The 21,123-nt window shown below is 40.1% G+C and overlaps 3 protein-coding genes and 1 non-coding gene across 5 annotated transcripts; 1 reads left to right on the top strand and 3 right to left on the bottom strand.

The window, feature by feature from the left end:
• Positions 1–3,484: 3,484 nt before the first annotated feature.
• On the bottom strand, positions 3,485–5,461 carry LOC113773009 (aldehyde oxidase GLOX). The gene is made up of 2 exons (XM_027317522.1): positions 5,271–5,461; positions 3,485–5,125 (listed from the first exon to the last, which is right to left on the bottom strand). Exons 1-2 carry the CDS (start codon positions 5,438–5,440, stop codon positions 3,670–3,672), a joined length of 1,626 nt encoding a protein of 541 aa, XP_027173323.1. The 5' UTR covers positions 5,441–5,461; the 3' UTR covers positions 3,485–3,669.
• Positions 5,462–7,294: 1,833 nt separating this feature from the next.
• LOC113773389 (protein NRT1/ PTR FAMILY 5.6-like) lies at positions 7,295–10,202 on the bottom strand. The gene is made up of 4 exons (XM_027318024.1): positions 9,978–10,202; positions 9,207–9,424; positions 8,458–9,005; positions 7,295–8,336 (listed from the first exon to the last, which is right to left on the bottom strand). Exons 1-4 carry the CDS (start codon positions 10,129–10,131, stop codon positions 7,463–7,465), a joined length of 1,794 nt encoding a protein of 597 aa, XP_027173825.1. The 5' UTR covers positions 10,132–10,202; the 3' UTR covers positions 7,295–7,462.
• A 6,362-nt stretch (positions 10,203–16,564) lies between these two features.
• LOC113773391 lies at positions 16,565–20,021 on the bottom strand. Of its 2 annotated transcripts, none has more exons than XM_027318026.1 (2): positions 18,497–20,021; positions 16,565–16,713 (listed from the first exon to the last, which is right to left on the bottom strand). In XM_027318026.1, exon 1 carries the CDS (start codon positions 19,767–19,769, stop codon positions 18,738–18,740), a length of 1,032 nt encoding a protein of 343 aa, XP_027173827.1. In that variant the 5' UTR covers positions 19,770–20,021; the 3' UTR covers positions 16,565–16,713; positions 18,497–18,737. The 2 variants fall into 2 exon arrangements, with proteins under 2 accessions (XP_027173827.1, XP_027173828.1); XM_027318027.1 differs by lacking the exon at positions 16,565–16,713 and adding an exon at positions 16,741–16,953.
• A 986-nt stretch (positions 20,022–21,007) lies between these two features.
• Positions 21,008–21,078, top strand: TRNAG-GCC. Its single transcript has one exon. It is a non-coding gene; the product is annotated as a tRNA-Gly (tRNA).
• Positions 21,079–21,123: the final 45 nt, after the last annotated feature.

The raw sequence follows: 21,123 nt of genomic DNA, 5'->3' as shown, positions 1-21,123 counted from the left end.
GTTGATCTTGCCTTCACTTGACATTCGTGGAAATTAAATATGGTAGAGTCAGAAATCAGAATCATGAATCTCATGTGACTTGACTGAGGTGTTCTTCCAAGCTGAATTTGATCTTGGACCTCAGTAAATGCCAAAATTGTCTAGCTCCTCCTAGTGGTTATTGGGCTGAAGCTGTTGCCTTTGTTTTACCCACAGAAACAATGGAATGGGCTGGCTGCCTGTTAACAATATTTGTGTGCCAAGGACAATTTACTTCCTCCGCTTGAATCTTGATCTTGTTCGATACAGCGCTGAGGCATTTCTGTTCTTTTCTTTTCCCCTTTTTTCTCTTGTTAACCTTCTCTTTGGTACGAAGTGAGGGAAACACATCAAGAGGCCTAATTGTAGATTCTCAAAATGCGGAAGCTCAATGAGGACACAAACACCCATCAAGAGGCCTAATAGTTTGCACCATTAATTTTCATTAAGTGTTGTTGAACAAAGTTTGATTTTGGTAATTAGCTTGAGGCCTTGCCACCAATTCTTAGGCGGGATACTGTTCACACGAAGAGTTCGAGTCACGGCAACCTGTTGCTCTGGTTTTTTTCACAATCATAGAAAGTGCACTATAGTTTCATTATTAAATACAGAATGACCCATGCCTGTTCTTCCTCCTGAAGCCTCAACTCCCTTTGGTCTTCTACATGCCGAAGAGATTAGTAATTGAGTTGTTAAAAGAAAATTTTATCAGAATATCCATCTAATCCATCATAATACAGTCCCAGATTCAGTGGCTTCAATCAATCATCACACAATGGCTTGGCTACCCTCAATCCCTCTACCTCGCACGTTGGATGATATTTTATTTCAATTCTTCCACCATTTAATTTGAGGTCATCCACTCTGATTCTCTTACACTTGTACCCTTCCTAAAAGATACCCTCTAATTCGTATCCCAGAATCCTAGATATATCCAAATTGTTCGACCTTGTTCTGTTTTATCATTTCTTGAAAGTTTCCTACATTTTTGGGGGGAAAAAAAACCGTTTGCAGTATTATTTCCATAGTCCATTGAGGGTGCTCACCTCGGCAGTACCTTGTGGCCGAGGTAACCTCGTTTCGTTTCCTACACGAACACAGCCGTTCCCCGATCCGGATCCTGAGCTCGGCTCGGTCCATGGTCTCCTACTTGGATGACCTCTGCATCCCAGGCTACCACCTCGGCTAAACGCTGATGATGTCAACACCCCTGACAACACCCAGGACCAGTGCTTTATCTGAAAAGCACTGGGTGATCTTAATGACTACTGCGCAGGACCCCCGTCATCCAACCCAGGCGGCTACTATGTCAGAGTCAGGCCTCCTAGCAGGGAACAGAGCCGTAATGTCAGGACATGGGTCCCACCAGCATGAACCCTCCATCCTGACATCTACTCCCCCTCTATAAATACCCCTCCTGTACATTTCGCAAGTAAGCATACTGTTCATTTGACAATACAACTGCTTTTCTCTCGCTCCCATACTAACTTGAGCATCGGAGTGATCCCAGGGGAGAAGCCCCGCTATTCACTTCGGACACACAGATACAGCTCACTTCAGAAGAGGCTGATTTCGGCTGGTTCAACCGCCCCCCAAAAATCACCTCCTCATCCATGATTGAACTGGCATCAAGGTTTTGGTATGAAACATTGCTTTTGTTTCTCTACTCCCTGCAATAGTAGCGTTCTGTTCCACCAAAGACAGATAGACCCATATCCACTTATCAGGAGCACTGTTCTCAAGTGAATCCATGGCAAGAATTTCGGTAACTCTAGATGCAATTATGTTGATTGGGATTTATAATTTCACCCCATCCATCTAAACCCACCATGCAATGAGAATCCTGAGTTACCTATACATATCTTTTCTATCGATACAATCACTAAACACACTACTGTTTTTAAGAGTATTCATAGTCCACCAAATTGTATGTGCGGCCAGGATATGTCCGTAACTAAAAACAGAGTTAGAGACTGTAATTCAAGTCTTTTCCTAGTAGTATAACTGTAAGAAGTCTATCTGACGTTATTAAGTTCCCAAAAGGAGGGGAGCTACAAGAAATTCTCAAATCACTCGACCTGGATCATGATTCAGCAAACGCAACCACATTTACTGATTGGAATTCAGGAACTATACTTAAACAAAGAGTGAAGCGAAAGGAATCAATAATTAGTGGAGATGCAGATTGCATAAAGCAGTCTGCTATTCCTCTACCAAAAAGGGCAAAAGAGAAAAATGGGTTGAACGCAAAGCCACCTTGATCAATTCGAGTTGGTCCTAGTGTCTGTCAACCGTTGAGCATCATTTATCGGGCAGAAAGTAGTACTCCGAGTACAGCATGATAGCACGTTTATCTTCTCCCTTTCCTCCTTATTTTCACTTCGATTCTACGCTCATTAAAGTCAGCCAATTATGTTAGCTTCAATTTTATCCAACCCTTAACAACACAGAAAGAACTAGCACAATTATATATTCGAATCAGTCATTCTAGCTTGCACGCACTTCAGCGCCCAGAATTGCAAGCCAAGAATTTGCTAGAGAAGAATATCATCCCGGACATCCAAGTTAACATTTCTCAAGTGTATATACCTGTAGAAGTCTGCTCCATTTCCCATAATGGTGTGTTTTTTTGAAAGTAAAATCGTTCAAAATGTCATTCACATTTCGCCAAATAAATTTTAGTTCCAACTTATCTTTTGACCATTTTGACCCTAAATTCATCATGTGACTAATATATGATAATTTTTTTCAGGACAAAAATGTTAAATCTCATTTGTAATTAAATAAATTACTCAATTCATAATCATTTTTGTCTCTAAAAAAATAAGATTTGATCAAAATCATAAAAAATGACTGCATGTTGATTTCAAACAAAAAAGTAATTGAAAACTTCAGGCTTGGCATAACGGTAGCTACATAATTCGACTGATAATAATGACTTGGAATGGACGACTGAAGTTCAATTATACTTAGTTGGCATCATGGATAAGAGCAACAGCTACAAAGCCATGCACGCCACACGTGCCCTTCATCCTAATAAGCAAGTGCAAAAGCCAACGTGGAAAAGATTCCAAGCGTTGGGCCTAGATTTTTTGGTCCTTTTCAGGAAAAAAAAAAAAAAAGAAATTGAGCAGCAACTTTTCGCCAACCATCTATCAGTAGTGAATCGAGGAAGGGTTGATTATTATATTATTTGTAATCTTAGAATTGAAAATTAAAAGACTATTGAAATGAAATAGAGGAAATAAAGAAAAGAAGCAAAACAAGAGAGAAAGAACTGACTAAAACATAACGAATGAACTATCTTCCATTTATTACCTTATCTAGCAAAAAGAGGTGTACATTAGTAGAAAAGTATAAAATGGCCTTTTAAATATTTTGTCATGTATTGACAATTTCATTTCCAGGAGCAACTCAGAACCCTCCATAAGACCTTTCGAATATCGTACCTATGAGTCTATGATTGTAATCCAATCCGTTCTGGCCACATTATTCAACAATTTAAATTCACCATTTAAGTATTGATATCTCGTTTTATACATTTAACTGTGAATTAATACGTACGATGCCTGTAAAACTCCTCGATATAGAACGAAATGGACCAAAACAACTGATAAATTTTAACCCATAAAAAAAGATATCCCATAATTTTCAGGATGCTAGATGGACCCACTGCGCTATACTTGGGACCCCTTGATTAACGGCAAACACCATATAATATCCAGGCGGCGCCACCCGACCGTCAGGCGGAGCCATACACCCAATCCTGTATCTTCCGGGTCCCTCAGGTATCGCGCTGGTCACCGACAGCTTCACAAGCCTCTGCCCCTGTGAAAAAGAGTGCGTCGCGAATGGTGCACTCGCCATATTCACCTCCACCACTCCCACCACCGGCAGCTCCACCGTCACTACAGCGTCGAAGGCTGCTCCGTAAGCTACCTTCTCCGGCAATTCCACAAATACCGGTCGAAGATTAGCCTTATCCGCCGATAGATATTCCGGCGAGAAAGATTCAATCCTCAGCTCCGTTGGAAACGCTCTTTTAAAGTTGTAAAAGTAATGCGGGTTACTCCCGGCGATCAAAATTCTCCCGTCAGGCAACAAGTTGGCTGTGGAATGGTACATCCTAGGCACAACACCCGGGTTCAAAGTCATAAACCGGAGCCCAACCGGTTGATCCGGTCTATAAAGAACCGGGTTTAAGCAGGGATTGGAGGCCAACTCGAAGCCTTGGGTCCCTGCCTGAGCCCCATTGATGATGACGACATCGCCAGTGGGTAAGACCACCATGTCACCCATAATTCTCGCGAAAGGCATGTCCTCCATCTCCCAAACCGGGTCGGGCCGCGTCGCCTCTATCCTCCCGCAGCTCCCGTTGGCAGGAGAATCTGTAGTCCTGTGTAAATACGCCCCGTATTTGGCTCCACCGCAGACGACTACCGTAGCAGATGAATAATCACCTGCTAAGGCCAGCATCGCCGATGATCCAGCTGAGGGATAGCTCCGCGGGCCCCCCTCCAAAACCGGATAATTCTTGACTATGCTGTGGCTGTTGTAGTCGTACATTACGGCCTTATTGTTGGCAAAAATGAAAAGATGACCGTTGGGGAGTAAGTGAACGTAGGGGTAAAGGTTGTCCATTTGATTATCTTCGACTTCGTTAAGGAAGGGGAAATTCACTGCGCCGGTTTTCCTAGGTGGATAAAATTCTACGCTAGGGGAAGCTCTACCGCCGATGATGATGATGGAGCCGTCCGGCAAAATTTGATTGGTGGCATACCATCTGCCTTGTGAGAGTTGAATATCTTCGAGTTCCTGCCAGTCACAGAGTGAAGAAGCAGAGTTGGGAGTACTTTCGGTACAGGGGGTGAACTTGCGGATTTTCGTGAATCCGTCGAGGTCGCCGCCGGTGCTTAGGAGGGTGCCATCGGGGAGGAATTGGCCGGAGGAGCACCAGGTGTCGGTGAGGATCATGAGGGGTCGGATGGAGTTGGTGGTGAGGTCGAGGAGGGCGGAGTGAGCGTAACAGTCTACTTTGAGAACGGGGTCGTTGGGGTCGTGGCGGCAGCGGTGGGGGGGAAGGAGCTTGCGGGACGGGCCGATGTTGGTTCGGTCCAGGAGGATTACGGTGTTGGTGTGGGTGACGGCAGTGTGCATTGAGGCTATCCCGGCGTCCGGGACGAGGAGTTCCCAGCTCCCCGGGAGGTCCGCAGCGGTGGGGGGGAAGGAGCTTGCGGGACGGGCCGATGTTGGTTCGGTCCAGGAGGATTACGGTGTTGGTGTGGGTGACGGCAGTGTGCATTGAGGCTATCCCGGCGTCCGGGACGAGGAGTTCCCAGCTCCCCGGGAGGTCCGCATGCGTGCGGATAAACATGAATAAGATAAAGGTAAGAAGCTTCCAATTCCTGCTAGTAGTGCTCATTTGTTTTCTAAGTACAGTATTTTTGTTTGTTTGTTTGGGAGCAAATGAGGAGGGACTAAGAAGGAAGAAGAGTTGAGGCCGCGTTTATGAAAGTCCAAAAACATGCAACTGTTGAAGTCATCAAGCCATGAAGATGACCGAAACTCCAAAAAGACAGAAAAGGGCCTTGCTTTATGAAGGGTAAAAACTTGCCCCGCCCACCGGGGAACTTCAACGAATCCAAACCTATTTACTCTAATAATAAAAAAGTGTGTCAAATACGAAATATTAAATTTTGACTAGTATCCTATCCGAACTCATTTAAATGAATTAATAGTTACTAAATATATATACGTATTAACATATTTATATAATATTATATATATACATATTAATAATTATAAAATATATATACTTATCAATATATAATTTTTGGATATGATTATACTCGGCTCGTATTCGAATCCGATCGAATCCGGATCCGAAGATCAAGTGTAAGAGTCGTTGAGTGTACAAGTCGAATTCTAAACAAGTATGAATAAATGGGTATGGGTCTAGGATATTTAATTCTGATCCGAACCTAGTCCGTTAATAGGTTTACTCTTGTAGATTATGTTATATAGAGAAACCAATTACTATTTACTACGAATTAAGCGCAGCTACCGATACCGCATTACACTGACTCTTTTTCTTTATTTTTTAAACACAACAGCTGTAGATAGCTTACAAATTAAAATACGTTCCATGCTCCGGTTAGAGTGACTGATTGACAAAGGAGTGGAATTTGTGCTGTAGATGTTGAAATTACTGTAGTATCATCGGTAGTTTATGATGACTAGCCCTTGGCAAAACCGTTTGTCACCGTCCGGTGAGCCAAACTATGTTTTCTTTTAGAGTAAATGGCCAATAAGATCACTAAACTGTTAAGTATGACATGGGTCAATTATCAAAAAAATTATTTTTTTGACCACAAAGGTCACTAAACTGGTAAAAAGGGGCCAGAGAGGTTATTTTGCAAAATTTTACCAGTAAAACAACTGATTGTCAAAAGTCATTTTGTGGAAAAGGTCATTGAATTTCAATGATTTACCAATTATTTTACTGATAGAATTTGATAAAATGACTTTGGTGGCCCATCTTTGCTTGTTTAGTGACTGTTGTGGCCAAGAAAAAAGTTTGATCATACCATACTTAATACTTAATAGTTCAGTGACCATTTTGGTCGTTCACCCTTTCTTTTACATCTGGTTCTTTTTGGCTTGTTGTACTTCCCGTATTATCTTTTGGAAGAATGGATACATTCTTTATCGATGAGTTGCATCATAATTTGTTTTCCCCAAAAAAAAAAAAAGAGTATATTCTAGTATATTCTGAATATTTTATCGCTTTGATGAGTGTGTTTGGATTGTAAGTTATTTGCCCAAATATATTTGCTTACATCACCATTACAATTTTCAATACACATTTTTGTCTTCCCAATTACCTTTTTATCTCACATACATCACATCACAAAAAGTGCTACAGTAGAAATATCTCAAATAACTTACAATCCAAACACACTCGTGAGTGAAGAGAAGGTGAGGGTCTTCTTTACAAGTTGCAGAGCTGGGGGCCGCCATGTGATGTTTGTCAAAACACTTGTTGTCCACTGGACAAATGATCGTGTCATACTCCTGTGCACTAAACGATTGAAAAAAAATAGATAAATAAAGCCAAAAGCGTCTATGTTAAGGGCGAGGGAGATTGGATAAGAGAGGTTTCGCCTGATAATTCAACAGACAAAACTTCATCTTGTAGAATTCATTCTGCAGGGGGTTCGCGGTTGATGTAGTGCTGTCATTTAGATTATCTTGTTTGTTACCTTGCGATAGAACATGGTTCCATATTTTCATTGGAATTACTTAATTTTTTAAACCGGATAGAGCATATATACAAAATGAAAGCCGACAAATACAGTAATAAGATGTATCAGAAGTTACTACTGGAGATTGGAATACTTTAGTTTCGCCTCTGTCGTGACTGACCTAGTAGCATCTGGATGTATTAAGCCATTTCTTCGACTCCTCCACCCTCGTAGCAATCCGCCACCACCACCGTTGTCCTCTGCACGTTCTTGTAAGAATATTGCCGTGCAACAAGCACATATATAGCCAAGTTTACTGCTGTCATGCCTGCCAACAACCAATAAAAGTAGTCCAAGTGGCTGCTATTTATATCTTTCCCAAACCAACTCTTGCCAGTCCTCTCAGTTATGCGATCCACCATAGTTATCAAAGCACTGCTTAGGAAGTTTGCCACTCCAATTACACTTAGGTAAAACGCAATTCCTAAGCTTCTCATGGAGTCCGGGACTTGGTCGTAGAAGTACTCTTGCAAGCCTACGAGAGTAAATCCATCTCCTATGCCAATGATTAGAAATTGCGGCACCAGCCAGAACACACTCATTGATGTTGAAGCTTTAGATGGATTTTCTTCCACAACACCCAGTCTCTTTCTTTCTACCAAAGCTGCAACCACCATTGTCAATATTGAGAAAATCATCCCAATGCCGATCCTGGGCAGAATCTGGATTCCCCTTTCGTTCCCTCTTAGCCTTCTTAAGAATGGTATCAGTATTCTGTCGTAAACAGAGACAGAAACTAGCATTCCAACGGCTGTAATGCAATAAATTGACGCTGGTGGAATGAGAAAACCACCAATGATCTTGCGATTTAGTGCTGTCCCTTGTTTGATGAAGAATGTTGAGGCTTGTGCCAAGCAAATACCAAATTGCAAAGTTGTTAGCCAGATAGGAATCATGTTGATTACTAGTTTCAGTTCTTCCACCTTAGTTACAGTTGCAAGTCTCCATGGAGATTGCTTTTTGTTGGCTGAACAATTTTGTTTGTCATCAACAATTGCAGCTTTGTCAAGAAACCTGAAAGGTGCATGTACGATAGCTTTATATATGGTGATTTCATGTTTTTTGGAGTCGCAATGTGGTAATTAATAAAAACAGAAAATAGATACTCAATTTTAAGACCAAGTTTAGTTCTTACTTGAGCCTCTGAGTGTGACATAAAAGCGTTCCCTGTGTCTCTGCGAATTTGGAAACCTCGTATAAATCACCAGCATTTGAAGGATATGATAGTTTCCTCTTGGAAATTGCTGCAACGATAACTTGAAGCATTGGTGTAAATGGACTTCCACTTGGCCGCCGGTAGCGATAAAAAGGTTTTCCAACACAGAAGATCACAATTGTGGAAGCCATCACCACTGTAAGAATGATATCTGCCATACCCCAGCTGACGTGTTCTTGCACGTAAACGATAAGAGTAACTGCTAGTAACAGTCCACAGCAGAGACCAAAGTTCCACCAATTGAAAAATGACATTTTGTGCCTTCTTTCAGCTGGATGATTATCATCAAACTGGTCAGCTCCAAAACTCTCCAATGATGGCTTGTGTCCTCCTGTTGCGATGGAGATCAAATAGATGCCAAGGAAGAATATCACTTCATGGACCTTCCTGGGGCCGAGGCAAATGCCAATATTGTCACAGGGTTTCAAAGCAGGGATCGTACTAGACATCGTTAAGAGAAGCAGACCCTGGCATTGAGAAAATGGAATTAAAAAACTAAATTTGCTTCTAGGAGATAAGATCAAACAGTAACGCTAGAACAAGCATCCTAATAGTTCTCTATTATCTTTTTGAGTAAATAATAGTGCTGCTTTATGCCTTTCATATCTTTGTTATTCCTGTCATCAAGACAGGCGTTCTTGTTCTGTACTTCAAAGCTAGCAGTTTACCATGATATAGATGATGCATGAGATGAGGACTGTGGAGAAACGGCCCAGGTATGCATCAGCTAAGAATCCTCCAAGAAGTGGCATCATGGTGGTTACCCCAGACCAATAATTGACACCCTTTGCTGCTGTTTTGAGATCTTCATGGATCACTTTAGTCAGATAAATGATTAAGCTTGTTGCTATTCCAAAATAGCTCAACCTCTCGCTGAATTCAACAGCTGCATGTCAAAAGATTATAGTCCCTTGTGAGAATATAAGTATCATGCTCACGATATTGAAATCGAGTTACTTGTCTGCTATAAATCAGGTTTTCAGTCCTTATATTTTTTAGAAAAAAAAAAATTCTCTCCCATTTTTTCGTAAGCACTAAATGAGAGCCCAAGTTTCTCAGCGACATTAAGTATTCTATCATAATTAAAAGTGCAGACATGTGTTGCCAGCCTTCATGCCATGAGCTCAGGATGGAGAGGCTCACTAAATTTTTCCTCTATGGTATTAAAAAGCTCACTGAACTGCCGGCGGACTTTTAAGGGGAACAGAAGATGGAAACATAGAGAGTCTGTGCAGTCCCAAAGCATGCTTCTCTTAATTAATATTTCTGCTTCCCAAAGAAACTATGTACGCTTGCATCAATGATATGCAAAGAAAACACTGTAATGCAAAAGTAATCTTTTTCCAATCATCTCTAGTTACTAAAATAAACTCAGAAACGACCTGTTTGGAATGGGTAGTCAGAAATAATGGACGTAATTAGGTGGCTAAACGTCGTACCAATGATAAAGAGGGAGGCCTTCCAGACGCCTGTTGTAGCGCGACAGGGGACTCTTCCTTTATGATCCACGGAAGCATCATAAACCCATTTCTCCTCGTCAATTTCTACTGGTTCTCCTTTCTTTACTGGATCCATCTCTACTTTTGCGTCCATTACGAAACAAAAATTGGCTGATAAGACTCTCAAGAGTTGGAAGAGGATATTTGAGAGCAGAGAAGGGCTGACAGCTTATTAGTGTGGTGCTCAATAGATTGCTTGGTACCTCTATATATAGGGAAGGATCAGTTCAATCTTTAAGCTCAATGCTGATTGCTGTTGACAAATTTTTCAAATAAAATGAGATCGATAAAGGGTATGGAGAAGCCCGCGCTGGGTTGTTCGGATGGTGGAGACGGGTCTTTACTCCAAGTCCACCTAGGTTCGATTCCAATCCACAATCCAATTGTTTACATCCTAGGCATCGGTCGAGCCCGTTTTACCTAGGCACTGTGGGATTAGTCGGGTGGTCCTGGATATCTCTGCAATGTCAAAAAAAAAAAAGAAAGATAAAGGGTATGGAGAAATTAAGGTGTCTTGTCAATGATGTGACGCTCAAAAAAGCATCATTCCGTCCACTAAAGCCTAAAGGCATCCATGTTCCAATTGATCATTAGAGTCTACTCCATCATCAAAGCTAAGACAAATGTAGTGATCGTTACGACGATAGCTATCCTCCCTCTTAAAACAGTAGATGAATAAATGCAGGACACTTCAACTAGGTCCTAGTAAAGCTTAAAAACTACAAACCAATCCGCTTAGCTTCAGTACATAGTATTAAAGATATGTTAGGTGATGGCTTTCTTGTTTATTTTGCGAAGAAGATTTGGACCTGTAAGTGTGAGAGGCAGCAGTTCTTGTGGGATACCAGGGCAGCAAGGGAAGTGATAACTGATATAGTTCCTTCTCACCTCCATTGTTGTGTCAAATTCAATTGGAAATCAATCGGGCTCATCAAATATCGCATTACAAAGTATTCATATGAGCGCGAATATTGCTAACTTTTAAGCTAGTCTATGAAGATGCCTGGAACAGGATTTCCAAATAGCATTGTTTATTTTAACCTCTATTTTTTTTTTCTTCTAGTGGACATTTTTTTTCCTGCCCCAACTCATTTACTCAGCTATTGACATTGACGATAATCATAAGTAATTCAAGATGAAAGAACATCTTTATGTAAATTATTGTATTGATCAGCCAGTGAAATCAATTTACTTCTCGGAAAGATGATAAAGAACAGAATCTGGCACAAGAAGAGTAGTGATATTTGTCGATTGGTTCCGTGACAGCAAAGCAACTAATCCGAAATGCCAAGAAGCTTAGAACCAATGTGCGTGCATTAGGAGGAAGAACATATTCACGATGAGCAATCATTGTCTAGCTAGTTGCACTTCTCTTGGAGCTCCATCTACTTCAAAGACTCCAAGTATACTTGCATAGTTGCATCATGAGAAGTGCATATCAACCGCTAGTTTTGGAAAATGACCCCTCCGCAAAAAATTTACAACCTTTTTGCGTTCATATGTCTTTATTATAATACAAAAACGATATTGCATATAAAGTGCTGCCCAGTTCCCCAGGCGTTGACTATGAAAGCTAGTAGTACTTTCTTAGTCCACACAAGAAAGGGTGAAGTGGAGTAGACGGGATTAAAGTTTGATACAACCTTCCCTCCCATTAATGGTCATATGTGAGTGATTTTACTTAAAAAAATTTGGATGAATGCATAGCGCATCCTTTTAATTCGATAGTGGTTCAATCCCCTTCAAGTTATTCCTGAATTTCCTCAGGTCCGTTCCCTCTGCTTAGTATAAGGTATATTAGATTATATAACAATTATCGTCTGAAAAAAAAATAGACGAAGAAAGAATTAAAGCCATTAAAGGGTGGTGGAGACATGAAAGATTGACGTTAGATGAGAGGGAAAAAAAATCACTAATAATGTCCAACCTCAACTATAAAAAGCTAAAGATAGAAAATGCACCGTCGTTTATCAAGAAATTATAAGGGAGAAACAAAAAAAATACTTTGAGAGGAGTGCAACGTGCAATCCGTGGTCAATCTCCTAGGCGTAGAAGGCATATATTCACCATTGCACATAAATAATCCGCGAAAAAGACGTATCAAAGAGGGAAGGACTTTCAGAGCTTCTTGGGCCAAAATGGAACATGGTATTAGACAGAGTGATTTCCAAAAGAAGAAAAAAAAAATAATATAGTTTATCATATTCGCAACAAGCATTTGCATGCGGAACTCCTTTTGTCTTTATTACTCTTTCGAATGATTTTAGGCCTGAATTAATTGAAATATAACCTCGAAGCATGGGTTGGTCAAGTCGGGAAGCGTTCTTCAATCTTCATATGGTGTCTAAGGATGTTAAATTCAATTTAATAACTTAGTAGCACATAAACAAGTTTTTCTTTGTCCGGCTTTCTAAAGAAATTTATGTTGAAATGAAGTAAAATCACAAGTTACATAAGGGCCAAGAAACAAACTTCAAAGATGCTGTCAAAGCTTAATTACACTAAACCCCCTGAAGTAAAGCTTTAGCCACAGATTTGCCCCCGATATCTTCTAATCGCCACTTTACGCCTATGACTTAGGGTCCAACTTCATGGCTCGTATTTACATTAAAATTGATAGTAGAATGAAATCTATGCAGCTAAACACTCGAGTTCGTAGATTTGCTTACCTTTCTTTTTCTTTCTTCTTTTATTTTCTAGATTTTCTTCCCTATGCTAGTATTATTTGCATACTTTGAATAATTTACCAAATTAATTAGTATACATAATCCGTCTATTTTGTCTGTCAATTTCCACTCTTAATGCGTCATGGTCTATATCACAAGATATTTTATGCTGTTTACGTTGGAAGGCATATTTAATCTGGAATCAATATGCCATAGCATACATATAGACAAGTTAGATGTTATAATTCATTAGTCATTACCTATTGACTTATTAGAAGTAGACATGCCAAAATAATTTTTTAAAAAGATTTTCAAAGAAAATTGATAATTTTATATTTGATGTAATTGTATCAGTGGACAAAGTGCTATTCCCGGTCCTGTGTTATCAAGAGCTTTTGATCGTTCAAGGGTTAGTTGGCAATGAGACTTGACAACATCAAGTCATCGTATCATCTTCTTGGATGGACTTTTTCCTTTGTGGTTTAGCTCCTCCTAAGATGGATACTTTGGTTTGCCATCAATATCATGCCATGCTACAGTATTATCATTGCTGAGCTCTGCGTCTGTTCTGTTGTGCTTCTTCTTAACAGTAGTGTTTGTTTTGATGCATGGCCACGGCCCGAGGCCAGCAGCCTATGCTGCTAGTGTCTGGCACTCGTAATTGTGCCCCAAGTGTTAAAACCGTTTTCAAATGTTCCACTGCCTTAATTAACATTAATCCAAGTCGTGGCACGGAATTTGAGCTATATCGGTGTTGTGTTTCTGTCTCTTTTAGTGGAATTATTGATTGTTGACTCCAGGGAAAAGTGTCGACGAGAAGAATTCTGGGGGCAAGGTGCAAGAAACACCTAACTACAAAGGGTTTTGGGTAATTAGGCCTTCTTTTGATAACTTCAATAATTAAGCAAAGCTTTCCAAATCCATTCTTTAACACTTGTAATGGGCGCTAATGTCCGGTCGGCAGTCGGCTGCAGAGATTATAGTCAACCAAACACTAACTGCTATGAGCATATATATATATCTCTCTAGTGGTGGTAATGTCCGGTCGGCAGTCGGCTGCAGAGATTATAGTCAACCAAACACTAACTGCTATGAGCATATATATATATCTCTCTAGTGGTGGTCCGAGCATTCTTGACGCTACCAAGAATAAGATGATCACGATGGCACTGTCTATACACACACACATATATATATATATATATATATATATATATGTATATATATTCTGCGAGAGTATGATATTATATTATTTGAATTCCAACCCTAAACTAAGCGAAGTGCGAGAATTGTTATAGCATTTACCAGTAAAAAGTTTGCAATCTGCTATTTCTAATGATGATCCTTTTTGCTCATCAACCAACCTTGTAATCCACCAAGGATTACAGTGAAATTAATTTATTATATAAAATAAAAAAATCTCCCTATTGAGGGCTTCAAGGATAACCACTAATGCACCTCAAAATAATTATGCATGTTTTTCTCGCTCTCGAAAGTCAGATTCACTGAATCAAATGCTAAACTGTACTGCACGCAAGCAAAGGTAAACTGAATCACTGAATCTCGAAAATCTTTGCTTGATTTGCCATCACTTCTGAGATAAAGACTCAATCATATACTAACATATGTGTAGGCAAACGTAAACAATCAAACTTTCTCTTTCTGGATCGAGTACATTCTTTTTGACTCTTGACGAAGAGATTAGGGAGCTAGTCCCGTCATGAAAACTTTGACGGGGTGAATCAGATGAGCATTCCCGAGTCCAGGAAGCTAGTCCGCCGAAATCCTAAAAATTCAGCATGTTTTGCATGTGCTGGGAAACTGGAGAGAAGCGAAACGTGAAATCTTAGCAAAATTTGATCCGTGTGCCTGGACTTAAAAAGTTGTTTATGGGACTGTCGACTGTGAAGAATGTATTCCAATCTTAAGATGGAAGGTAGAAATTTGGTAAACGAAATTCCCCATTTCTGATTTCTCTACCTGCATATTTCTGTGATACAGACACAGACAACACATGCGTTTATTGCGGATTACGTGATCTGTGTCCTATTTACTACTACTTGATGTGGAGGAGCAGTAGATGCGGTGGGTTCTTGAGATTCTACTCTATTTTCTTCACCACACGAATACTGCCTAATGGAATATAAAAAGTTTTCGGGGTCAGAAAGCTAAAGCTGTTCCCTACGTCACGAATTGGATTGGCTGTTCCTATATGAATCTTTCTCAATCCATCTAAATAAAGATCTCCACTTTCCTTGGGTTTTCCTAGGTGCTTAGTAAATGCACATCCATCTCTTGTCCTTTCACACTTAAAAAGAATTTTTCAAATTTAACTTCACTTTTCCAAATGTTAACATGTTGAAATTCATTTTGACATGTACCCACCTGCAACCGTTCCTAGCGATTTTGTACATTTTGTACACGACGTAATTTTATTTACACACGACGTAACTTTATTTGCACAACATGCAATTTTAAAATAAATTTTTGTGAACCCCACACACATTGTTAAAAACGAGGTACAAGAAATGATCTGGACCGTACAAATTTTTTAAGCCAGATCCTGACCGTGCACTGTTCAGGGACGGTCCTTCTGATGACCATCCCTGCCCCGTCTCCTCAAAATACCCATTTGTCAGATTATAATCTTTTTATTAAGACGAGACTTGAATATAAGCTGAACCTTCCCTCCCACTAATTATCATATTAAAAAGTGACTTTGTTTAAAAAATTCAGGCGGATATGTAACGCACTCGTTTGGTCCGTTGGTGGTTCAATCCCCTCAGAATTATTCCTGGACCTCCTTAGATCCGCCCCCTCCCCTTAGTGTAAGATAGATTAGGTTATATAACAGTTATCATCTATGGAAAAAAAAAAAGAATATAAGGTGGACCTGACGTTACTTTTTTTTCTTCAAGGTATAGATTTTTTCATACAAGCATATGCAATTCTAAGCAAAAATTCTAAAGTTTTTATATACATATATATTTATGGTTATTTCATCCCCTTTTATGTGCTTCAAATAAGTTGTCATTGCTGATCATAGAGAAACAGGTGCCACCATTAGTAATGAAAGAAGAGAAAGATGAATAGATACTCGAATTCCAATAAATTGCAGTATCTTCTCGCTAACACTAGGGATCTGTTTAGATTGTAAATTATTTGAGATATTTTTACTGTAGCACTTTTTGTGATGTGATGTATCTGAGATAAAAGGTAATTGAAAAGATAAAAAGGTGTGTTAAAATTGTAATGATGATGTAAGCAAATAAATTTTGACAAATAATCCTCTATCCAAACAAACCTAGTACTGAATCGGAAGACCTCCAACCACGCCGCAGAATCTCTAGTAGCTTGGGTCATCTTGAACCACAAACTTTGTCTAAAATCATAAACATTAATTAAGAATTCCATGCATAGAATGGTATCCACAAACCATGATGGAGTTGAAACCCTACGTGTTTACAGTGGTGGTGACAGCACAGCACTAGTCAAAGCACCATGTATTGGGCGTTGAATGGCACCAGCAAAGATAGACTTAGTGTCATTTTGACCTGTGCTTTCCATGATTAAAGAGAAATTGCTAATGTGAAATCATTCATATCACCACAGACAACGGACACTCCATTGCAGCGCCCGCAACAAGTACTGGATACAAACAGTTTAATCACTTCAGATTTCATCATCCACGTTACTTAAAAAGGAATCCCCTGCCATTAAGCAATTTATCCTGATGGTTTGGTCACTATTTTAGTCGGTTCATAATATGATCTAAAATGGACACTTCACCAAGCACAAAGACCAGAACAAACTCCACTAAAAACAGTTCCACCAAATGCGAAGAATTGAAGCAGGCAAGAATACAAAGCAACCAAAGTCTCAGATACATAAACAGGGTGGAAATTTTCCAATTTGACAAGGCTTCATAAACCGTTCAAAAGTTAGATCTCTCGGTCGGCCACCGGCCACGGAAAAAAGTAAAGCTAGCTAGTATCAAAGGTCCAGCATGCCTACAGAGAAAAACAAAAGAAACAAATGACCTTGCCCTAATAACTAACACACAAGTTTAGAACTTTTTACAGCAATGCAAACTAATGTTATCATCATTTCAAAGGCCAGCGAAGTCAGTCAAGAAAGTCAAGCAAAAACTGATGCACAAATTCTCCCATCATTGTTTCAAAGAGAACTCATTCCTATGCTACAGTTGTCCAAAATTGTAGATTCTGACAATGAAAGATTGGATTGACCATCTGCAAGAATGATCCGTACAATTGTTCAACTATTTACACATAAATATTCATTGCATGAAGATACTTGCCATAAAGGTTTAACTCGCGTATCAATAACCCAAAAAGAAGGACACAATTTCTGATTCTATAAATCATTGCTTCATGACAACCATAATGAAAATGCAGCGAGCACATTGTCCCAGTTTAAATTGTATAGACGGGGAATTGACCAATGTCTAAACACGTAATCACGAGATATTATGACTTCCCTAGCAGAAAGGATGCGTAAACTATACATGCTTTTAGAAGGTTGAGATGATCTTGAGTGTTTCAGTAATAACCATATGATATATGTCACCCATTGGCCCAGCAAAGAAGCAAATACAGCGGCCCTCAACAGAGCACCAAGACACATGCCGCTGCAGTATACCAGGTGTAAGTGGATCACCATAACAGGCAAAATGCTCTCCATTTATTAAATCCGTGGCCTTATACTTGCTGCGCTCAACCTGAAGAGCTGTTTTCCTAATCCACCACATTCTCAAGTCCTAAAAAATGTGTGGCACAACTAATTCTCATTGTCGCTAAATTTGTGTAGGATTTTACAATTTAGAGATTCATGAACTTTGTATCCTGAAGAGCTGTTTTCCTAATCCACCACATTCTCAAGTCCTAAAAAATGTGTGGCACAACTAATTCTCATTGTCGCTAAATTTGTGTAGGATTTTACAATTTAGAGATTCATGAACTTTGTATCTTGCTCATTCTTTACTTGGAATACTTTTTCTTTTTTTAATTTCCATTTCCTTCAAACAATCCATAATCCAAACAAAGGAATTACTTTCTTTGGAATTGGTTTCCATTTCCCGACCGCTTTCCTTCATTGACCAAACAAGAGAAAGAATTAGGATTTTCAAAGGAATCACTTTCCATTTCCTCGCTTTCCTTTCCTCACTGCTTTCTTGGAACCAAACAGGGCCTAAATGTGCAGGGTTTTAAAATTTAGAAATTCATGAACTTTATATCTTGGTAATCAAATCAGTTGGGATTCATATCTTTTTTTTTTTTTTTGAGGCTTTTGTAGAAAATTAGCAATTTAAAATTGTAAGAATACAATGGACAACATTGGAAATTAAAGAGAAAATTACATATTGCCATCAAGTAAAAGAATTTGTGATCGCACAGTATTTTAGTTTCAGAAGGATTTTGACAAGGGAACAGGGCTAAACATCCATAAGCTGGAAAGCAGTTCAAAGACCCAACCCCCTTCCCAACCTCGCCACCACCAACCTCAAAAATAATACATAAATCATAAATGCATTATATATATATATATATATATATATATATATATATAAACTGATGGCCCCATAGATGCAACTTGCAAGAACACTAATCAAACAAGAAAGTAGTGCATTAGGTATAGTTCAGTACGATTAGTGTCTAAATCTAATACCATATTCATGTAAGCATTGTATAAACCACATTAGATACAATTTATCACAATATACAAACGATGCACCATGGCACACATATATACTTCATGAACAAAGACAGCTAATACCTGGCCATCTCCGGACCTTGGGATCAAATTGACCTTTCATACCAACTTAAAACAACTTAACGATCAGAAGAACAAGCAGTAAAGGCACCAGAAAGTCAGCGCTTTTCTTTTCCATTGCCCCCAGGCGAATCATGATTTCGTTGAACATTTCCTCCCATTAACGCATCCCCTCTAATATCCACCCATGAAAATGCAGCCAGACTCTACTACTTTTTCAACTGAATTATGGTAACATAACTGTTCACGGTCTGTTCTCTTGCTGTACCCCGTAAATTCCATCTTTCTGCATAGACAAATCAAAGACCGCTGATTCTGAATCTTTAGCTTTCTCCCTACCATTAGGCCTCCTCCTACTGTCTTTACAGTTGGAGCTCATTCCATGATCTGTCCATGAACCCTCCCTAACCTGTCCAACTTTTGTTGAATCACCGAAGTTGACATTTCCATTATGATTCTTTCTTAGCTTACTTCTCCAATTCTTCCCGCTGTAGCCCTCACTGGACAGATTATTCAAGTTCTTTTCGTTTGGAGTACTTAAGTTCTTTTCCCCGTTCGCCCCATTTCTCCTCTTCTTAGCATGTTTGCCATTAATCCCGTGCTCAAGAAGTGCCGTTTCATGATCACCTTCCTCCGCGGAGCCCCGACCCAAGTCAAAATCGGAATTCCCGCCCCACAACTCATCATCAGACATGTCATCTAAATTCTCAATTTTCCCATAAGGCTTGACGCTATGAACGACCCCTTTAGGGAAAAACCGAGATGAGGGAAGCCCGTCGTGGGATTTGAACAGTTCCGGGCCATCTCTATCAGACCACATATCGAACCCACCGGGTTTCTGGAAACGATCAGCCAATACCTTCAACTGCTCATCAGCGGTGACGGAGAACAAAGTAGGAGGTTTCTCGACAACCTCCCAAGGTCTCTCGAGCTCGGAAACGGCGGCTTTGAGTTCGGCCCGCTTTCGCATCTCATAGATTTGGCGTTCGCGGGCCAAGCGGGCCTTGAGGAGCTGCTTAGCTTTCTTGGCCTGCATTCGCTTCCACTGCCACTTTGAAACGCCTCCTGGGTATGTTCGGGGCCCACCACCCATCCTAATCGTCGTCGTTCTGAAGGGATGGCGTGTGGTTGTGAGAGAGAGTAAAGATAATCTGGTGGTGAGGGTGGAGGCGGGTAAAAATTGAACATGGGTCCGACCCGAAATGGTTCCGAGGGACGAGAGATGAAAATTTGGAGGTGGTGCTGGGTTCGAAAGAGATGTGCAGAGCGTTGCCATTAATTAGCTTCACTATTAGGCTGTTCACCGTTACACTTACCTGCTAAGATTAACGGTAACGCCCAATTTCTACACCGTTGACAGCTGACAGGGTGAAGACTGAACTGAAGAAATAAGAATGCAGGACTGAAGAGGGCGATGCGATGGAAAAGCTCTTACTCTACTGCGATGAGGACGACGCTCTTGACCCGGAGGGTGAACTTGTGGGTTGTATCATTTAGACTTCCTTTTTTTTTGGTTGGGGGCCCGGGGGGTGTGTGGGGAAATAATTTGGGCCATGGCCCGTTGTGGTCCGGCACTGGTATGCTATAATACTGTAGATCGATCCTCCGTCCCCAAAATGTCAAGACATTAGTCTAACATGGCAGCCCCTCTAAACACAGCACCGCCCGCGCGCCCCCCCCCCCAAACATACCCACCCACGCAATAAAACACAACCCAAAATAAAAAAAAAAGGCCTTGAAATGGATATCTAAATAATAATTGTCATGATAAGAGTTAAGAGATGGAGGGAAGTAAGTGAAAAAAAAAATTGTTTGTTTGGAAAGAATATTATTTGAAATAATTACTGTAGTACTTTTTATGACATGATGTATGTGAGATAAAAAGTAATTGAAAATATAAAAAGATGAATTAAAAAATATATTTATGATACAAGCGAAATATTATTTAAAACTGGTTGTTTTCAACCAAACGATTTATGCATTACACTTTGAAGGTTTGACATTTTTGTTCTACATCTAACATACGTTCAAACCTGTTTGCGTAAAAAAATGTTAAATCCTACACTACCATGTCAAACACTCGGGAGTAAATAATTCAATCAACGCCCCCACGTGAATGGGCTGGTGGTTGGCGCCTCTTCCTCGGAACCGTTAGGTCCTGGGGTCGAACCTCCGCAGCAACATCAGTTCGTCGTGCATCTAACGTGTTAGGTCTGGTTGGGGCGCTAGACCGGGCCGGAGTGGGGATTAGTCGGGCCGCCTTTACGGACTTGACCCGGACACCCCACTCCGTCGACAAAAAAAAAAAAAAAAAAAAAAAAAAAAAAAAATCCAATCAACAATGTGCACAGAAACATCCAATATTGTGCAGCCCTTTAGCATCTAGATAGTCCTTTTACTTTCTCTCCACGTATCCCTTGAAAACGGAGGGGGCAGAAAAGTAAAAACAGTAAAAATGTCTGTCTTATACTAACTAGAAATGTAATGGATTCGGAAATTAAGCACAAGCGTTCAGCACCAGTGGTCTAGTGGTAGAATAGTACCCTGCCACGGTACAGACCCGGGTTCGATTCCCGGCTGGTGCAAATCCTTTTTTTCCGACTGACTAATCCGGCCATTCTTCTTTTTTG

Source organism: Coffea eugenioides, chromosome 6 (genome assembly GCF_003713205.1).
Source record: "Coffea eugenioides isolate CCC68of chromosome 6, Ceug_1.0, whole genome shotgun sequence".
Lineage (NCBI taxonomy): Eukaryota > Viridiplantae > Streptophyta > Magnoliopsida > Gentianales > Rubiaceae > Coffea > Coffea eugenioides.
Note: the sequence above shows the minus strand (reverse complement) of the source record. Positions and strands in the feature narration are given on the sequence as shown.

Bases quoted from the DNA above. Each gene is read 5' to 3' on its own strand.
- LOC113773009 (XM_027317522.1), bottom strand. From the start codon at position 5,440: ATGAGCACTACTAGCAGGAATTGGAAGCTTCTTACCTTTATCTTATTC. The intron at 5,126-5,270 runs CAACATCGGCCC...CCTGGACCGAAC, and splicing joins GTAATCCTCCTGGACCGAAC to CAACATCGGCCCGTCCCGCA.
- LOC113773391 (XM_027318026.1), bottom strand. From the start codon at position 19,769: ATGGCAACGCTCTGCACATCTCTTTCGAACCCAGCACCACCTCCAAAT.
- LOC113773389 (XM_027318024.1), bottom strand. From the start codon at position 10,131: ATGGACGCAAAAGTAGAGATGGATCCAGTAAAGAAAGGAGAACCAGTA. The intron at 9,425-9,977 runs GTACGACGTTTA...TTTGACATGCAG, and splicing joins GGCCTCCCTCTTTATCATTG to CTGTTGAATTCAGCGAGAGG. The intron at 8,337-8,457 runs GTAAGAACTAAA...TGCACCTTTCAG, and splicing joins TGTCACACTCAGAGGCTCAA to GTTTCTTGACAAAGCTGCAA.